At 46.3% G+C, this 17,756-nt stretch overlaps 7 protein-coding genes across 7 annotated transcripts; 5 read left to right on the top strand and 2 right to left on the bottom strand. All coding sequences in view use genetic code 12, as the record gives it.

The window, feature by feature from the left end:
- Positions 1-1,176: 1,176 nt before the first annotated feature.
- PSN45_004742 (tRNA (guanine) methyltransferase) lies at positions 1,177-5,346 on the top strand (the record flags this gene model as incomplete). Its single annotated transcript, XM_006686715.2, has 1 exon — positions 1,177-5,346. The coding sequence occupies one exon, from the start codon at positions 1,177-1,179 to the stop codon at positions 5,344-5,346; it is 4,170 nt and encodes a 1,389-aa protein (XP_006686778.1).
- Positions 5,347-6,317: 971 nt separating this feature from the next.
- Positions 6,318-7,427, top strand: PSN45_004741 (uncharacterized protein; the record flags this gene model as incomplete). Its single annotated transcript, XM_006687239.1, has 1 exon — positions 6,318-7,427. The coding sequence occupies one exon, from the start codon at positions 6,318-6,320 to the stop codon at positions 7,425-7,427; it is 1,110 nt and encodes a 369-aa protein (XP_006687302.1).
- A 76-nt stretch (positions 7,428-7,503) lies between these two features.
- Positions 7,504-8,646, top strand: PSN45_004740 (uncharacterized protein; the record flags this gene model as incomplete). Its single annotated transcript, XM_066158350.1, has 1 exon — positions 7,504-8,646. One exon carries the CDS (start codon positions 7,504-7,506, stop codon positions 8,644-8,646), a length of 1,143 nt encoding a protein of 380 aa, XP_066014447.1.
- An 88-nt stretch (positions 8,647-8,734) lies between these two features.
- NUR1 (Nuclear rim protein 1) lies at positions 8,735-10,279 on the bottom strand (the record flags this gene model as incomplete). The annotated part of the gene is made up of 2 exons (XM_066158349.1): positions 8,735-9,020; positions 9,063-10,279. 2 exons carry the CDS (start codon positions 10,277-10,279, stop codon positions 8,735-8,737), a joined length of 1,503 nt encoding a protein of 500 aa, XP_066014446.1.
- A 776-nt stretch (positions 10,280-11,055) lies between these two features.
- PSN45_004738 (uncharacterized protein) lies at positions 11,056-12,336 on the top strand (the record flags this gene model as incomplete). The annotated part of the gene is made up of 2 exons (XM_006686719.2): positions 11,056-11,174; positions 11,913-12,336. 2 exons carry the CDS (start codon positions 11,056-11,058, stop codon positions 12,334-12,336), a joined length of 543 nt encoding a protein of 180 aa, XP_006686782.2.
- A 364-nt stretch (positions 12,337-12,700) lies between these two features.
- PSN45_004737 (uncharacterized protein) lies at positions 12,701-14,179 on the top strand (the record flags this gene model as incomplete). Its single annotated transcript, XM_006686720.2, has 1 exon — positions 12,701-14,179. The coding sequence occupies one exon, from the start codon at positions 12,701-12,703 to the stop codon at positions 14,177-14,179; it is 1,479 nt and encodes a 492-aa protein (XP_006686783.1).
- A 2,304-nt stretch (positions 14,180-16,483) lies between these two features.
- ELO3 (Elongation of fatty acids protein) lies at positions 16,484-17,488 on the bottom strand (the record flags this gene model as incomplete). The annotated part of the gene is given in 2 exon segments (XM_066158348.1): positions 16,484-17,029; positions 17,048-17,488. 2 exon segments carry the CDS (start codon positions 17,486-17,488, stop codon positions 16,484-16,486), a joined length of 987 nt encoding a protein of 328 aa, XP_066014445.1.
- Positions 17,489-17,756: the final 268 nt, after the last annotated feature.

Below are 17,756 nucleotides of genomic sequence, written 5' to 3'. Positions count from 1 at the left end.
TTGAAGTAGTACTCGGATTCCGGGTTGTCCTGGGGTTTTAGCATGAATATCACGTCTTCTTCGATATTTTTCACCAAATAGTCCAAATACTCGATTGGCTCTACCTTCTCGCTCGCAGCCCGAGGAAGGTACTGGCCGGTGATAGAGTTGAACACCCGGCTTCCCTTCACCTGAAAGTACTTGGGGTACTTGTCACACATGTATTGTACGACAATATCGTAGAATTCTCTGATGGCAGGAGCGCACTCGGGAGTCACGAACAAGGTACTGGACCTCAAGTCAAAGTCACCGTACTCCGTGTGGGAGTTGGTGGTAATGCGTATCTTTTCTTCAATGTGATCCAAGTAAGTTGGTTCGATCAAAAGCCAGTCCTGGGGATCTAATCGTTTGATTCCCATGGTGAGCTTATACTCTGCATCCTTAAAGGGATAGGACTTCAAAGCAGGGGTTTCGTTCCATACAAACTTCAGATCAGCAGGCTTGATTGTGGGAGTAACATAATCGTCGGAGGAAGAGTAGAAGCTGGGTTTGGATGAGTTTGCAGCAGCTTTCTTTTGAGAGACCCTGAAAACTGCACCAATAGCGAAAGTGAGAACGAGGAGCACCTCGAGTTTGTAGGCGTGGTAGGTTTCCAAGACGTGCTGGATGTGCTGGAGTGTTGCGACGTGTACTGACTCCATCACAGAGGTTGGTAGATACGGAAACTGGTTTTGAAGAAAAGGATTGGATATGTTGACTCAGATAACGGCCAAAAGAGGTTTCAATTCCGCCGTTTTCGCGCGCGCGTGCAGTTGTTAGCGATGGTATAAGATAACGCCGGAACTGCTATCCATCACCGGAATCGGGAAATAGACCCAGAAACAACAGCAGAGAATCATGTGATGAATAGGATACCTTTTAGGGTGTCTCCAGAGATGAGTGTAACGGGTACGTGTGGTTATTACAGTATTCTTTTCAAGGACAGCCTAAAAATGGAATAGAAAAACTCATTAATTCTCGAATAATAAGAGCGGGTACCTCCAAATGATTGTTAGCACGACATGATCGCAAGCGTTCGTGTTCAAATAGTGTATTCTCTTTTCAGTATATCCTTCTGCTGATAGCTGCAAAATCGCATCGCATCTTCCCAGCTCTGGCAGCGCGAAGACTGAAAAATTATAGACCTCATCTGCAAACATGTCGCTACTGTTGGTTTCCAGGTTTTTAGACCCCCAAAAGGTGGCCGCCATAGGCGTGGAACTTGCCCAAAATATTGGGGAATCCCCCGAAAGCATCCCTGGCTTGTGTGACTTGTTGGACCAGATTGAAGATAAAGCTCCAGTGATTTCGATTGTGAGTCCCTTCGTCGAAAATGTCATCAGTTCTGTCCATGAAGAACAATACTTGAAGAACATGATCCAAATGTGTGGAAAACTTCCACAGCTCTACGAACTTGCCATTTGCCAGATCAAAAGAGCACTCTCTGCTCATATAAAACATTCTATGAACAAGTTTGTTCCTGGTATAAAAGCCATTTTGGAGTCTAGTGAGATCGTGAGCCACAAAGGTGAGGCTCTCGAACAAGACTACATAGTATACTTGTTGAAGGTATTGGAGCTCGTATTTGCTCAAACCTCGTTCGAAACTGATTTCAAAGTGGATCAAATATTATGTTTCTTAGTAGCTATCGATGTTGAGGAAATCAATGCTCAGGCTTTGAAGACATTTAAATGGAGAATCGATACCATTACCCGGAAGACTCTTGGCACAGACTTTTTGTGGAACATAATCTTCTTGTTAATCCAGACAAAATCCAACTACCACTGTACAAATGCCTATATTGTATGGCTTCGGTATTTGAATAATCTGAACGCTAATTTTACCAGTGATACATTTTACCAATCAGTCATTTTGCTGAACTCAAAATACTTCGACTACTTGCAAGGAGGGCTCACTAGCGAGCTTCATGAACATAGAAAGTTGTGCTTTTCAATCTTGAAGTTATCTATTCTTCAAATCAATGCTGACATCCATAATTCCATTTTCGAGTTTAAAATAGATGAGAAGTCACTATACATGAAAGAGTGGGAACGGTTCTTCACTGTATTTGAGATTGTTGCAATAGACACATCGCTCCACCAAACGGAAGCTGCATCTGGTGACATTATTCTGTTGATTTCCCCAGACTCGTCAATTCACCCATCCTGGGGCTTCAGTTTATTATCCACCGGATTCAGAGCAGGCAACGACTCTGTCAGGAAGTTCACGTTGAACCTTCTCTACTCAATTCCATCATCCAATTTGTTCTTGATCAAACATGCATTACCAGTCTTGGAAACAATCTTTTTGCCGTATATGATGCTTGCAAACCACTTAATTGTGGTTGAGGACCAATGCTCATATGGGGATATAATGTGTGACTTTATAGCCGATATTATTCAAAGCTGCAACACGGAAGAGGAGTCTCGGGTGTTGGTGAACACATTTTTGAAAGTCTTGAGCAATGTTAAGGATGCGTTTGATCCTTCCAAAATATATGTTCTACTTGGTATCTACAAAGGGCTCCAAGGAAAGCAGATTTTGGAATTCTCCGAAGCTGGAGAGAAATTGGTTTCCTTATTTGAAATAGCATCTGAAGGATTCTTGTTCCACAAGACTTTGCAGACCATAACCTTGAGGTTAGTGTTGAGCTTTAAGTTTGAAGTTTCCTCGTTTTTGAAAGCAATGGAACGGTTTATCAGGTTCAACGGTTCTGCTTTGGTTAATGAGAACTTTGAAGATATCAAGAAGTATTTGCTTCAAAACATGGCTTCTCCGGACGATTTCAAGCTCGATTTTGCAAGTGATTTTGTCAACGCCGTGTCTTTATATTTCAGGTCAGTTTTGGGTTCTCAGTTCGAATATATTGACAGAACAAAGGTCGTGGCCAATTTGATTGGCTCCTCTTTGGATCTCCACTCGTTTGAATCAGCCCAGTTCAAACAGTATTTGAATGTTCACCTCGAGAAGTTAGTCAACGAGCCTCAAGACCCCGATATTTACCAGGTTTTGGCCAGGTCTTCGTCTATTCCAAACACCTTAGAGTTGAGCAGTTTGTGGAATTCTGTTCAAGAAGACGTTGAGCTGAACGACGAGGAGGTGCTTCGGGTGCTGGTGGTCAAGTATAAGTTCTTGAACAGCTTGGTTAACGACACAAACTTGAAGGCTTTTGACTTGGGCTCTTTGGTGCTGTTCAAAAAACGTATGTTTGTCAACTCTAAGACTGCAAGCATCAACTCGAAAGACTTCTACAAAGTGAAAGAAGACATGGTCGGACAGTTCTTGAGAACTCTTGAAATCTTGACCACAAAAAAGGTGTTTAAAAGTGGTGATATTGATGCTATTTTAACTATTATTCCATCCAACTTGGTGAGCTACCAGTCAAACATATCCGTTGTTTCCTTCTTAGCGGTGTTATTGGATCTGAATATTTCGAAGGACCAAATTTCAGGTATCCTGGATGTTTTATTGGAAGTCTGGAACAACTTAACTTCCACCAGATTGCAGTTGAACCAAAAGGACCTACACAAAGCCATTATTCAAGCCCTTCTTCACCCAAAGATTATAGACATGGCATTGGAAGTACCGTCATTGTCTGATTCGTTGGTTGCATTTTGCAGCTCAGTGATTGAAAATGCTGTGGGAAGAAGAGGTTTATTGCCTACTTTGGCCAAGTGCATTTCTGACTATCAAGTATATCACCATGAGAACTTTTCCAGATCTTACTGGCTTTGCAAGACCTTGGTTGACGGTCTTGTAATGTACCAGTTGAGTTCCAATGCATTTAAGTTGGAAAGCGTTATAGGAAGGTTGTTTGATGAAAATTTCGGTCAAGACGGCTCTGATTTGTACTTGGACATATACAATGTTCATGAAGTCTCCAGTGAAGTCAACTTTATGGCGATTTATTCGTCAATCAAATCGTCGGACTTTGCTTCCCAGCTTTTGGAATTTATCGTCGAGAATCAAAAGTCTTACAACTTATTTGAAGTGGTGAGATGCAACGATGGATATGAACAATGGACTCGGATCCGAGTGTTCACCATAATTGCCTGTATCATTACTAAGGTAAACAACACCAACCTCCTTGAATATTTGCAGCAATTCATCAAGTTACTTGACAGTGACCCCAGTCCGCTTGTTAGAATCTACATTGAGTGGATTGTTGCATTGAAGTTGGGAGACTATACTGATTTACAAGACCAACTCTTCACCGACTTGAGAGGTTTGCTTGACTTGAAGGAGATGAAACCCTCCTTGATATGTTCCTACCAAAGAGTGTTGGTTCTCTTCATCAACCACTTGCCGTTAGAAAAGCAACAACAATACTTGGAGAGATTACTTCTCATAGTCATTCCTTGTGCAACTTCAAACAAGGCGACAGTAAGACACTTTTCAACATCTTTGATCTGTACCGTCTATCCAATGATGGAGGAAAAACACATCCAGGTGGCACCGGAGTTGAGTCAAGTTCTTACCAACATGTATGAAAGTGCCCTCAGCAACACCATTTTGGGTGCGTACCGAAATGGGGATGCTTTATTGTGGGACATGGAGAAGGACCACACATTGGTGAATCTTGCGGGTGTGCTTTTATTAAGAGTCAGTCATCACGATGTCGAGTTCATATCCGAAGCCCAGTATAAAAGATACTTGACGTCTGATCAGATTGGATATTTGAATATCCCAATTGGGAAGGACTGTGAGGACCTATGGATCAAGGACAGAAAAAAGTCTTTGGCCAAACCCACTTTTGGCATCAACAAGCATGAAATGCTCAACAAAAACCCACTCCAAACAAAAAGTGGAGCTTGGAGCACGGTCATGGACTTGGATGATAGCGATAAAAACACCTTGGTGAAAAGAAGCGACCTTATAGTGGTTTCGTCGCTAGTCGATAAACCACCAAATTTGGGTGGTATTTGTCGGTTGTGTGATGTTTTGGGGGCAGGATTGTTGACTCTACATGATATAAGCATCAAAGACCACAACGAGTTCAGAAATGTGGCGGTTACCGCTGACCACTGGATGCCCATGATCGAAGTAGCAGTTCCCGATATAGTGAAGTTTTTGAGACAAAAGAAGAAGGAGGGATACACCTTGATTGGACTCGAGCAAACAGACAACTCGGTGGAGTTGAACAGCGACCTCAAGTTCCCCCAGAAGTCATTGATTTTGTTGGGTAAAGAGAGAGAAGGTGTTCCTGGAGAGCTATTGGCAGAATTAGACTTGTGTGTCGAAATCAAACAAGTTGGAGTCATCCGGTCCATGAATATTCAAACCGCCACCGCCATCATTGTTCAAGCCTATTCATCCCAACACTGTTGAGATTGTATTAGAATCTATGTAAATTTAATGTACAGTTCATTAGAAGACTTGGCCATCTCCTTCATCTTGGTCTATTAACGTGTCCAAGGCATGAATAATCATTCCACAATACTTATTGACCATGGAGATTGCAGACACTATGTGTGTCAGTTTCAAGCCTTTATAGTTGTTTTTGTTCGAGTTTAATGCAAGATTTATGTTCTGTAATGGGGTTTGGGCCTTCCCATCGTAGAAACTCACAATTAGCCCATTTTCCAACACCTGTTCCTCCTCGAGCGACGGATCAAACAATAGTGACGACCCGATGACACCCAAGGTGATGAACACAGGCGGCTGAAAGTCTGAGCCGGTGGCTTCTCCCAAGGTTTTAGCATCTTCCCAATCGTCTGAAAATGTTGGTTGTTCCTCCACATTCACATCATCAACCTCACTGACCAACTTGGGCAACTTGGTGGTTTTCAACGCCAAGTATATGGCCATAGAGATGATAGTCAATGGGTACGACGTATTACTCATCACAATACAGTCAATAAATAACTTATAACTGTATCTACTTGTAAGCTTCAAGGCCTCAAAAGGAAAGTTCTTGTGTAATAGGCTCGACAAATTGTACTTTAGCGTCGCCACAAAGTTGGAATCATCTCTGTATCCTTGGACATCCACATCCACCTCCAATAAGTTGGGAGTATCGGCTGTTTTTACCACTTTGGACTTGACACTCACAATACACTCAGCTCCATCGGTCATTCTCAATCTGGCAGAACCGTTGGAACTGGGCAAAAAAGTGGTGGTAGCCTCCAACGGACGGCACTGAAAGACATTCCTGGCATCTGGCCGTATTGGCGGGTTCTGCACGAGCGAGTCGTATAAGTATTGCCTTTCTGCCGGGGACAAAAGCATGGGTGATGAAATATTTGTCTTCCTCTGCGCGAAAACTCAAGCACTGCTTCTCAAAAAACACACACATCCAAATGTCTGTCTTTACACAACAAAGTCAAGTCAATCAAACCAGCACCCCAGCAGAGGAGCCTTCGTGGTCATCGTACCCGGTGAAGCGTGTGATACCTAACCACATCACGTCCAAACGCAAACCAGGTTTCCAAATCACCACCGGCAAGAAAAATGACAAGGCCAAACAATCACAATCGAGCAATTCCTTTAATGCTGTCTCGTTTGGATCTCCCAGAAAGCCAGGCTTGGAGTCCAGAATCAGTACTGCTTCAAACATATATGACACGACCGCCGATGTAACCAAGTTTGACGAAACCATCAACAAGACCATAACTGATGATCTCTCCATCTATGAGGCCATGGATGATGATATGCCCCCTTCAAGATCCATTTATGACTTGAACGACGAGATACTCTTGAACTTGGATAAGCCCAACAACCACACTGACTCGTTTCTCAACAAGGATCCCAAACAGTACGGGAATGTGTTCAATCGTGGAGAAGTCGACAGCAGTCAGAGGGTGGAGAAGAAGAAGCCTCAGGCCATCAACCCGCTTGAGAACGGTGAGAGTGCCATCTTGGTGTTCGGGTACCCCGAGCACATCGCCAACCAGGTTATACAATATTTCCAGGATTTTGGGACTATTTTGGAAGACTTTGAGATGAACAAGAACAAACTTTACAAGACCATCAACAACAAACAACGAGAAAAAATCATCTCGTGCTTGAGTGGCACATCGTGGGTGAAGATCACATATGACAATCCGGCTCTGGCTATCGAGGCATTGTTCCAGAACGGAATGGTGTTCAATGGCCTGTTGTTGGGAGTAATACCCTACACAAAGGATGCGGTTGAGAAGCTACAGAACCGGAAATTGGGCGACTACGAAGATATAGGTAGCGGGATCGAGTTCAAGACGCTGGGATTCAAGACTCAGGAACCTGATGCTTCGCAAGACTTGACAAACTCAAACTTCTCGAAGCTTGAGGTTAAAGATGGGTCCAAATTATTTTTGGGTCCCACTTCCGCCAACAATGATAACAAGGGCATCGACAACAAGCACAACAACGAGAACTTGGGCGTAGTGGGCAACATCATGAAGTATGTTTTTGGGTTTAACGAGTTATAGATTATTTAATATCTCACATCGCATCGTAGAACGCGTTGTTGCGACAAAAAAATACATCCACAAACCACAACAAAGTATGGACGACACACTAGATAGAGTAAAGGTAAAGAATAAGGAGTTGAAGGACCAGTTGCGGTTGTTGATTCAACAAGAGACAGTTCACAAACCTAAGGAGTGGCTTGGGCGTCAGAATGGCGAGAAGTTGATGCCAATTGATATCAACACAGACAAGCCGGCAATGAAGCCAGAGCGAAAAACACTGAAAGAAAGTGACTCTCCGAAGGCCTCGGGAATTTCGAGACCAGAATTCAGACTGGCAGGCCCAGGGCAGGAGAATACACAACTGTTCAAGCCAGTTGGCACAAAGTCATTTACTCGAAATGAGAGTACAAAGCCAATATTCACTCGAGTTAACGAGACAAAGCCAATATTCACCCCAGGATATGTTGCTGATACCAAGAGGACGTCTGCAGGGTCGAGCCTTTTGGTCGACAAGATCACCCAGCAGAAGGACGAAATCACCCAATTGAAGCACATGATCAAGCAGTTGAAGCACGATAACAACATCCTTCAGCAACAGAACTACTCCAAAATGCAGACGATAAACGACTTGAAGTTGCGCGAGTCGGAAAACGTAGTGAGTATCCGACATGAGCTTGAACGGCGAGTCTACGACGAGAAGATGGTAAATGAGCAGTTGGTTCACAAGTTAAAAGGGTTGAAGGCAGACTTACAAGCATCGGATTTGAGGATCCAAGACAAAGACAACGAGCTTATGATTGTCAAGGAGATCATTCAGACTCTCAACAACGAGGTGACCGACTTCAAATCCAAAGAAGATGCCAACTCGGAAAAAGTAGAGAACTTAAAGACCTATAATAAGTTGGTGAAGAGGTTTGTTCAGTCAAACATCGTCAACAAGTTCACTGATAACTTTGACAAGGTCGGCACACTCTTGGACGAACGCATATACCCTTTTGGCGATTACAATGATGTGGTTGTGGATGATGAAGATATTACAGAAAACACCACAAATTTGATTAACCACCACCAAGATGATACCACGAACATTTTACTCAGTAGCAAGACTTACTCCAGCGTCGAAAAGCTCATTGTGTGTAATATAAAGGCACCTAGGACCCCAAGAACCAGGCTTCGGGGCTACATCCGGTTCATAATTTGTTTGAACAGGTTCAAAAGGCAGGTAAGTGGACAATAGTGTATATTAGTATTTAGTTTCATCAACTATAGAGCATTAGGTTCAGTTCATCAAATAGACCATGAGTGTTTGGTTAAAACCAGTGAAGCTATTTCCATCTGTTGATGGTCGGGGTTCTGTCGTTAAATCTCGTGGTCTTGGTGTCGTAAGTAGGTGTCGTTATATGAGGTCTTTCAGGAGATAGTCTTCCGTTTCTGGTGGGCGAGGTCATTCCTGTTCTTATAGGAGAACCAATTCCCACACCAACACTTCTTACAGGAGACCTTGGACGGGTAGGAGACCTGTCCAACGGTTGGCCCGGAGACCTCATACGAGACGCATCCAGCGACATATAGCTTCTATCTCTATCTCTCACAGGAGAGGTATTGAACGACCTGTTCAAAACTGAGCTTCTGTTTATGCCTCTCTCAGTAGACCGCAACGACGATCTGTTGTAGTAATTGTCTCTATTGCCGGGTGTCTTGAAAGGGGTGGAGTGGATGGTGTTTCTGAGCCAGTCTGAATCCATACTGCTGTTCAACACCTTTTGCTCGTGATTAAACTTGTCTCTTTCCAACTCAAACCGGATCTTTTCGCTTTCAAAGAGCTTGCGTTCCTCGTCGATATCTTCCTTCGAAATGGTGTTGAATGGCTTCCCGTTGATGTCGTGAACAATAAACACCTTCAGCTTGGTGTTCTGGTAGTATGGATTAGAGTGGTCCACCACTTGACCCAAACCTCCATATTTTCCCGTTGCATCAATTCCCACGTCCTGTTTCAACACGTTTGTCTTGGGCTTGACAAACTTATCGTTATACTCCTGGAACATCTCCTGGTACAAGATTTGCTTGTCGTTGATGAGAACCAAAAACTTGTTGATTAGATAATACATCTGGAAGTTGAACAACAACACCGTGAGTCCCACCTTCCACACAGACATCTCCACCATTATTTTGGCCACAAGCAAGCCGATAGGGTTCACAAAACTGAACAAAATCAAACAAAACTGGCTGGGCTGCCACACATCGATCTCATACACCAACTTATTCCCGTTCAACTTCAAGTCCTCGCTGATGTTGGTGGTGGTTTCCGAGTCATTATAGTAGCTGTCGTCATCGACGTCCTTATTGAAGAACCTCAATACCGATGCCAATATCTGGACCAACCGATTAGTGGGCTCATCACTGAGTAAGGCCTCCCGAGCACTGGGGGTTTTGGGCTTCGTGTTGGAGTTGATCACCGAGTACATCCGCGTCGAATTGAACATCAAGTGGTAGCAAATGGCCACGGACGCCACATAGATCACCACCAACACCGACTGGGTGAGGGAGATCCACAAGGAGCCAGAAGCACCAGAGGGACCCACAAACGCGTACACCTCACGGGAATGGCTCAAGAGAGCCTGGCTGGACTTGTCCAAGCGGCGGGAGTCGACGTGGAACAAGGTGGACGTAGTTGCGGTGGGAGTATAGTTGATGCTGTTTAGCACAACAAACACAAGCGATACGATATTGCACAACACCACGGCGGCGCGGTTGTAGTCGTCCCAATCGATAGACGCAAATGCCTCGTTGACGAACAAGTACACGTCGTATGGATAGTTTCGGATCTTCTCGAGCACCGGTGTTCTACGGACTCTTCTTTTGTCTCCCATGATGTTTGTTTAGATTTTGGATCGCGAAACCGTTTTCGCGCGTATAACGGCAGTCAAGTCTCCAGGATTTTCGCAGGGTCTGTAAACTACTAATATGCCAAAAATCATGTTTCCCGACTCCTGGTGACAGATGTTTATGGACGGCCCTTCGGCCAGAGGCTTGCCTGAGGGGACCATCTATGAGGTGTCGAAAATTACTCTACAGAAGCCGCAATGGGAATCTAAGTATAAGGATCCAGTTATCTTCAACAAGTGGAAACAGGAAATAGGCGCCCAGCTAGAAAGAAAATACTCTTTCATGACATAGTCGCCCTTTTCACATACTTGGAGAATGAGTTGGCGTGGTTCGAGGGCCTTCCGGCCAAATTTGTGGAGTTTGTGGATAGTGGATATATCATTGATTTTGACCACAAACTCTGTTACAGCGATACATGTATTTGTGTCGAAACCAGAGAACAACCCACCGCCTAAACCAGCGACCTCTACGCGCTGTTTGGTGACGACGTGGACTACCACCCCAATTCCAACAACTAGGTGGTCGACCTCGTGCATCCATCGCTATACCCGTTGCGGTACGGGCATACAGTTGCGACCAAACGTAAAGTCCAGCTGATTCATTCGATTAAAATGCCATTACAGTCCACAGAACCAAGAGGCCCAAATTCTACCGCAACGACCGGGGGCGTTCAAGTTCCAGTGGCTTCCCAGCATGTTTAAGGTAGATTTTGGCCAGTTCAACGCCGCCGTGCCCAGGTTGGACTACACGCTAGCACGGCATGGTTCCCCGAGTTCATCAAGGTACCGACCCGGTGGACGGTGATATCTTCAACGCCGAGTACCACGCCAAGGTGATTGTCAAGTTGGCCAATATCGAGTTGACCCCTGAAAACTCCACGTACGCCGGCGGCTCCTGGCACTTGGAAGGGTGTATAAATGAGGACATTGTAGCTATAGTTCTCTACTAATACAAGGTGGTCAATATCACCGAGTCGAAGCTCTTATTCCGGTGTGCGTTTTAAGAACCTACGTACCAACATGCTGATCAAGGACATCGTTTTGATGGAGGCCCTGCCCAACCATGTGTTGGTGTTCCCCAACGGTTACCAGAATTGTGTCGACTCGTTTAAATTGCAACACAAGACCAGGCCCGGCCACCGAAATTTTTTGTGTATGTTTGTGGTGGACCCGTAGAACTAGCAGGTCAGGAGCTCTCGCGACGTACCCCAAAGCAGCCAGCTCCCGAATGGCAGGAGTTGGTGGATGAGAGTCAGGCAGAAGGCCTGACGGGGTCATGAGTTTGCTGGATGCCAACACCGGGAGAAGCCCGTTGATGGCCAAATTGACCTGCGCCTAGCGCCAACACCGACATAACACCGCTATCCAGCGAGATTTTTCGGGGTGCCACTTGCATAACTGTTCTATTATTAGCGCATACAACAATGGATGGTGAATGTCTCCCGACATTAACACGAGGGTCTTGGCATTACTGGCCTCGACTACTCCCCTGAGGGGTAAATGGGGCAAGCTATTTAATAGACCGGGGTTGCCGTTTTAAAACCCCAGAAATGGGCTTATTAGGCAAAGTTCAGAGAGCCAAAGTCATAACCAAACTGATGGTCACCGGCTTCACCAGCAACAACTTGTTTAAGCGTCTGGTGATGTTCGTAATTGAGGACGGTAAGAGTGAGCCCGATCCGCAGAGAACCCAGGAGTTGATACTGTACACTTACAATGACCAAGGACTTTTTGGGGTTTGTGAATGCTTGCAGGAGTACTTGGATTACCGGGGAAGCGACTGGTCGCGCGTGTACAAGGCGATCATAGTGTTTGAGCAGATTGCTATTCGTGGCAGCGAGAATGCGTTGATGTTCACCGAGAATATCGACACAAAGTTCAAGGAGTTGGAGGCCTACAGCGGAGCAGGAAAGGACTCGATTAATGCTGCTGCCAAGCGGTTGTATGATTTTTTGCAGGACGAGGATTTGATAGCTGAGACGAGAAAAAATGTTCAGCCGTCGGGGGTGGTGTTTACGGGAGGCCAGATTTACCAGGTGTAATGAGCCAACAAATTGTTAGCAATGCCATAGTAGAATATATGCAAGCTGATCTCTAAAATAAAATATGTCGAGTATCACAAATAAAACATGAAGCTAATTCATCGTAGAATAATTTACCTGGTAGACGGGTGGGTGCATGGGCCAAAAATCTATCTACAGTCGCAGAAAGATCAGCCGGACAAAGTCAAATGAATCGCCCAGATCCTCAAAATGTTGGGCGACTCAGTTTGACCGGCAGCCCGCCGTAGAAAAACAGCGTGTCGCAGCTAATTTGAGTCATTTGACTCAAACCAAATAATTTTTTCGCGGTCCTTCTGCAACTATTTAAGCACCAGAAGTTGCAATTCTTTGTCAAAAAACAAAAATGGATCTGATCAAATCGGAAGATAAAGACTTGGCTCAAGCCCACTCCATCAGCTCGCCCCCTCGTGACGTCGAAGAGGGCCACGAAGCTGCTACTCGCAAGGAGTTGGACAGAATCTACAGAAAGCTTGACTACAGAATCATCCCTGCTCTTTGGTGTCTCTACTTTATGACCTCATTTGGGTCGAACTCATACGGGTTGACTTTGACCATGAACTCGGACCAGGGACACTCCATCATCCAGACTCTTAAGTTGGTAGGAAAGAACACCAGTACCGCTTCTGCGTTGTACTATGTTGGTTACATCATCTTCGATGTTCCTATGAACTTGATAATGACTAAGGTCAGACCCCAAAGTTGGTTATCCCGTATTGTTATCACCGTCGGATTGGTTTATCTCTGCTACTGCAAGCTCTCCAACAGTGGTGGGCTTATTGCTGCTAGGTTTATTTCTGGTGTTGTCGGTGCTGGAACTTGGCCGGGTATGAGCTACTACATTAGTTTGTGGTACCCCATCGAACGTCAGACCAAGAGAATCGGATTCTACTTCACAGCTGCTCAGCTCTCGGCGTCAGTTTCAGGGTTGGTAAATGCTGGATTTCAGAAGATGGACGGCGAAAGAGGATACTACGGCTGGCAGTGGATGTACATAATCTATGGATCCGTAACAATTGCGGTGGGAATTTCTTTGTTGTGGTGGTTACCAGATCGTCCTTTCAAGGAAGAGAAGACTGCTTCTAACCGGTTTGTGGCGTTCTACAACAGAATTGCCACTCCTAGACACCCACTTACAGAGGAAGAACAAGCTATCCACCGTCAAGACCTTGGACAGAGATATGTGTTTGTGGCCTGGGGGTGGAAGGACCTTGCAATGATCTTGTCGGACTTGAGGGTGTGGCCATTGGTCATCATGTATTTCGGTGTGGTAGGAACTGGCTTTGGATTGGCAGTGTTTGGCTCGACCATCATTAAAGCCAACAACCCCAGTCTTAGTTCCATTAATGTTTCATTATTATACGCCCCTATCTGGTTGTTTGACTTGGGAGGAATTTTGACCATCACCCCCTTTGCCGACAGGTTCAAGCAGTACCGGTACTTGATTTTCTGTGGAGCAACAGCCATAATCATGGTGGGAATGTTTGTTACAACCTTTGCTCATGGGCCATGGAACAAGTACGCAGGATTGCTTATTGCTGGATACGGGCTTGGACCCACAGTGCCGATCTGTATGTCGTTGGCAGCAGAGATTTTTGGGGCCCGTTACGGTGATGTGGGTATTGCGGTCAGTGCTGCCTTGGTGAGTGGATTGGGTAACTTGGGGCTGGTGACGGCCACCTACGCGTTATACCTGGGCTGGCCAGCCGATGTTCCAAGGTTATACAAGTACTCGAACATGATGTTGGTGGTGATGTTGGGAGTGAGTTGTGTGGCGGCAGTGGTGTTGGAGTTTATCCGGGACCGTGTGAGACAGACCAGATAATGTTTTTTGAATTGGCTGCGAAAACTGGGTGTGCACAAACAGCGCGCAACCACAATGTAGTTTCATTCATACATTGATATATACATAATATACATAGGTCATATAGTTCATAACAGAGCAGACGCCCTACTTCTTCTTCAAATCGTTGGCATAAGGGCACCGATTTTTTTCCAAGTGTTCGCTTAACCACTCGTCCACAGTTCCAAACTGGTCCTGGCACATACGACAGGTGCCGCCTGTATGTTGACGTTGGTCTTTCTTGGTGCCCAGCGGGTACTGGAAGTGGATGGCCTTCAAGTGGTTCTTGAAAGTGTCACACCGGGAGAAGATCCCCGACGTGTGGCCACAGTGATCGCCCGAGCTATGGCTCTTGTACGGACACTTGAACTGGCCCTTATCCGAGCCGATTTCCTTCCAGTGGCACTTGACGTGGCGAAACAAGTCGTTCGGCCGAGCGAATCCTCTGGAACAGTACTCGCAGATATGGGGCCTAGAAGCCGGGTTCAAGTGGGTACTTTTGTGTGTTGCCAAATTGGAAAAGTATTGTTTGCACTCTGGACACTGGCGTTTTTTCCTGGGCTTCCACTTCCTGGCATTAATATTGTCGTCGGCCTCGAGAGTGGTGGCTTTGTCGACTATGTCATCGACCTCTGGCGTGGTGGCGGTGCTGGGGCTCGTCAGGCGGGGGCTGGAGCCGGGTGCCAGCAGAAGTGGCAGCACGTTAGAGGTCTGGGAGGGCAGTTGTTTGAACATGGCAGGGGGAGTGGTTGCCCTGAAAGCGGGCTGGAGGGCAGGCACCGGGCCCACAGTTCCCAAAGGGAGGTTAAGATTGGAAATGGATGGGAGAATGATTTTGTCGCCGGTAAGAGCGGTAGTGGCACTAGCGGTGGTAGTCGCAGTGACGGCAGTGGGAGCCGTGGTATAGGTGGGTGAATAGGTGGAGGAGTAAGTGCTGGAGTTCCGGGATGCCAGGGCAGACAGGGGGTTGGAGCTGGGCAACTGGAGAGAAGCAAATGATGGTAAGCGGCTTCCAGAAACGACGTTTTGGTCAGCCGTCTGGGCTGGCACGGGCACGGGCACGGAGCCAGGGTTGGTAGTGGCAGTGGTGACAGGTGCCGATGTTGGAGATGACGTTGTGGTGGCCATCGCCGGGTGGGGCAACACTAATAAAACCATTGGGAAACGTTCAGGTATACACGGCAAAAAAACGAATCGCAGCCAGAGTCGTTGCTTATGTATAAATATGTTGAGTGGCGGGTTGTCGCGCCCTTCTTATCAGGACGGTCCATGAATCTGGGAAGGCTGGAACTGGAAGAAGCGGGTAGGGCCGCGCCTTCTTTATTGGGATGAAGCAACTATTTAGGAGTGGCCGAGGAGTTGTGGTAAGGGGTGGGAGAGAAGGAGAGAGGGTTGATATGAGAGTTGGGTGGATGGGTAAAGGGGTTATCTGGAAGTTAATTTTATGTGTTTTGGTGATTCGATAGTGGGTTGAGGTTAGTGCCTTCTCACCCGTCAAGGTCGAACCGTTGTTCCCCCCTCTAGTACGGACGGGTGAAAAGCGGGCACGGAAAGAAAAGTTTCCGGGCTCCGGTTGGGATAAATGTCAGTGTTGCAGCCGCGCGCACTGGCCGATGGTTTTGGGAGATTGCGTGAGATCAGTGGGGATCGGCTAGTTCCAAAGGCGGGCCGTATGGAGGCCCATCGAGTTTTGCCGACCGTCTACGGATACAACGGGTGCGCAGACAGGATACAACAGGGTCTTTGCATGCCAGGGCGGTCGTAAACATCATGGGCGAGTTCACCGTAGATCCCGAAAGGAAGTGGACAATTTTGCCTTACGTGCGTTGCGTGGACGTATGCATGGCGATGTCCTGAAAATAATGGGTGCGGCCGCAGATTAATGCCGATTATATGGGGCAGTTGCCTGCCATTCCTCGACGGGTGCCGACGGACATTCACCCGCGCTAACAGGAATAGGAGAACCTCGAGTGTCAAAATGAGTAAGCCTTGCGGCCGGAATTGTTCAGCCGTTGCTCTCCCGTTTTTAATGGCACAGTTTTCTATAACTCCAGGACACCCACCTAAAGACTACAGGGAGTAGTGGTGATGGTCCGAATGGTTTTGGTGGTATTAGATACTCCTTATCTCCCAAAACAAAATGGTACCCGCCAGTTAACCCCGTGAATATCTCCGGTGCGGATCGCACGGCTGCTGGCAAAATTTGTCTAGACTTATATTAGAGCGGCTATACACAAATTGGAGATCCAACCGATCCCGGCTGCCGAGAATACCGCTGACAGGGACTTAAGCCTTCCTGGACTTCAGCTTGGTGACATGCTTCTTGGCAGTACTACCAGTGGTACTACCAGTGGTACTGCCACTGGTAGTGGCAGTGGGCTTAACGTCATTGGTAGCACTGGCAGTGGCAATGGCAGTGGCAACCTTCTTCGACTTTCCGCGGTACACGCTAAAGTAAAAGGAGATAAACAAAAGCAAGTAGCTGGTAATGATCAACACCCCGTAGACAGCAGCAACTTCCGACCCGTAACAGTCCTTACCATATTGTGGCACGTTGGGGAAGTACGCAAATGCAAAGTGGGTGTAGGTGGCAAAATAGATAAATACCAAGTCAATGACAAACTGCACAATCTGGATCCGGGTTACCCATTCCTTCCACCACACACGAATGCCCCGAGCAGAGAGGAAATAGTACCAGTACATCACCACGTGCACCGTGAGATTCAAAGTAATAGGCACCCATTCTACCGCCGTGTACCCTACCAACTGGGTGTAGCACAAGAGCGCGGTGGCGCCGTGGTGGTAGACGTGCAAAAACAACAACTTTTTGCGCTTCAACACCAAAAATACCGTATCCACAAGCTCTAAGTACTTGGTGAGGTAATTCAAGTAGTAGAGAGTTACCAACTTCTGGGTAAACGCGGTTTCGTAGCAGATCGCCCCAAAAATCCCATCCTTCACGATGATGGGCAAAACTTGTTCAATCGACAACAATAACAAAATCCCTGACCCCGCCGTCAATACGAGGTTGTGCAACTGGAACAACAAGTTCAACTTAAGCGCCGGCACGTCGAGGGTGGTCATGACAAAGCGTCCGCCAAAAATGACAAGGTAGTAGACAATGATGACACCCACCGCATGGTAGCCGTTGGCCAAGAATGTCTGGTTGTGGAGAAACTCAAACTGAGTGGCGGGATAGCCCACCACGCGTTCGAATGCGTAGTCAAAAATGGGCCATAAGTGGACGCCAAATGGTCTTTCGACTGATGGATACGAGACTTCGAAGTTCATGTCGGTGAAGAAAGTGAAAATAATTGTTTTGGTCGCATTGAGTCGACGGGCCGATGTGCGTGAACCAGCATCAACTTGTGCTATTTTGCATCTGATTATGGTAATGGCCCCGGAAGCCCATGGTATTAATTAAACTGTAAATTTGATCTGTTTATCCATTCATTACCATGTCCCACATGGTTTCAGGATGAATGCAATATTTTTTATTTGGTTAGGGGAAGCAACCGTATCTGAAGCTGTTATGGCCGGGTAGGAGTTTGTTCCTACA

Source organism: Yamadazyma tenuis, chromosome 6, assembly GCF_029203305.1.
Source record: "Yamadazyma tenuis chromosome 6, complete sequence".
NCBI lineage: Eukaryota > Fungi > Ascomycota > Pichiomycetes > Serinales > Debaryomycetaceae > Yamadazyma > Yamadazyma tenuis.
The sequence above is the reverse complement of the archived record's forward strand: the minus strand, read 5'-3'. Positions and strand labels throughout refer to the sequence as shown.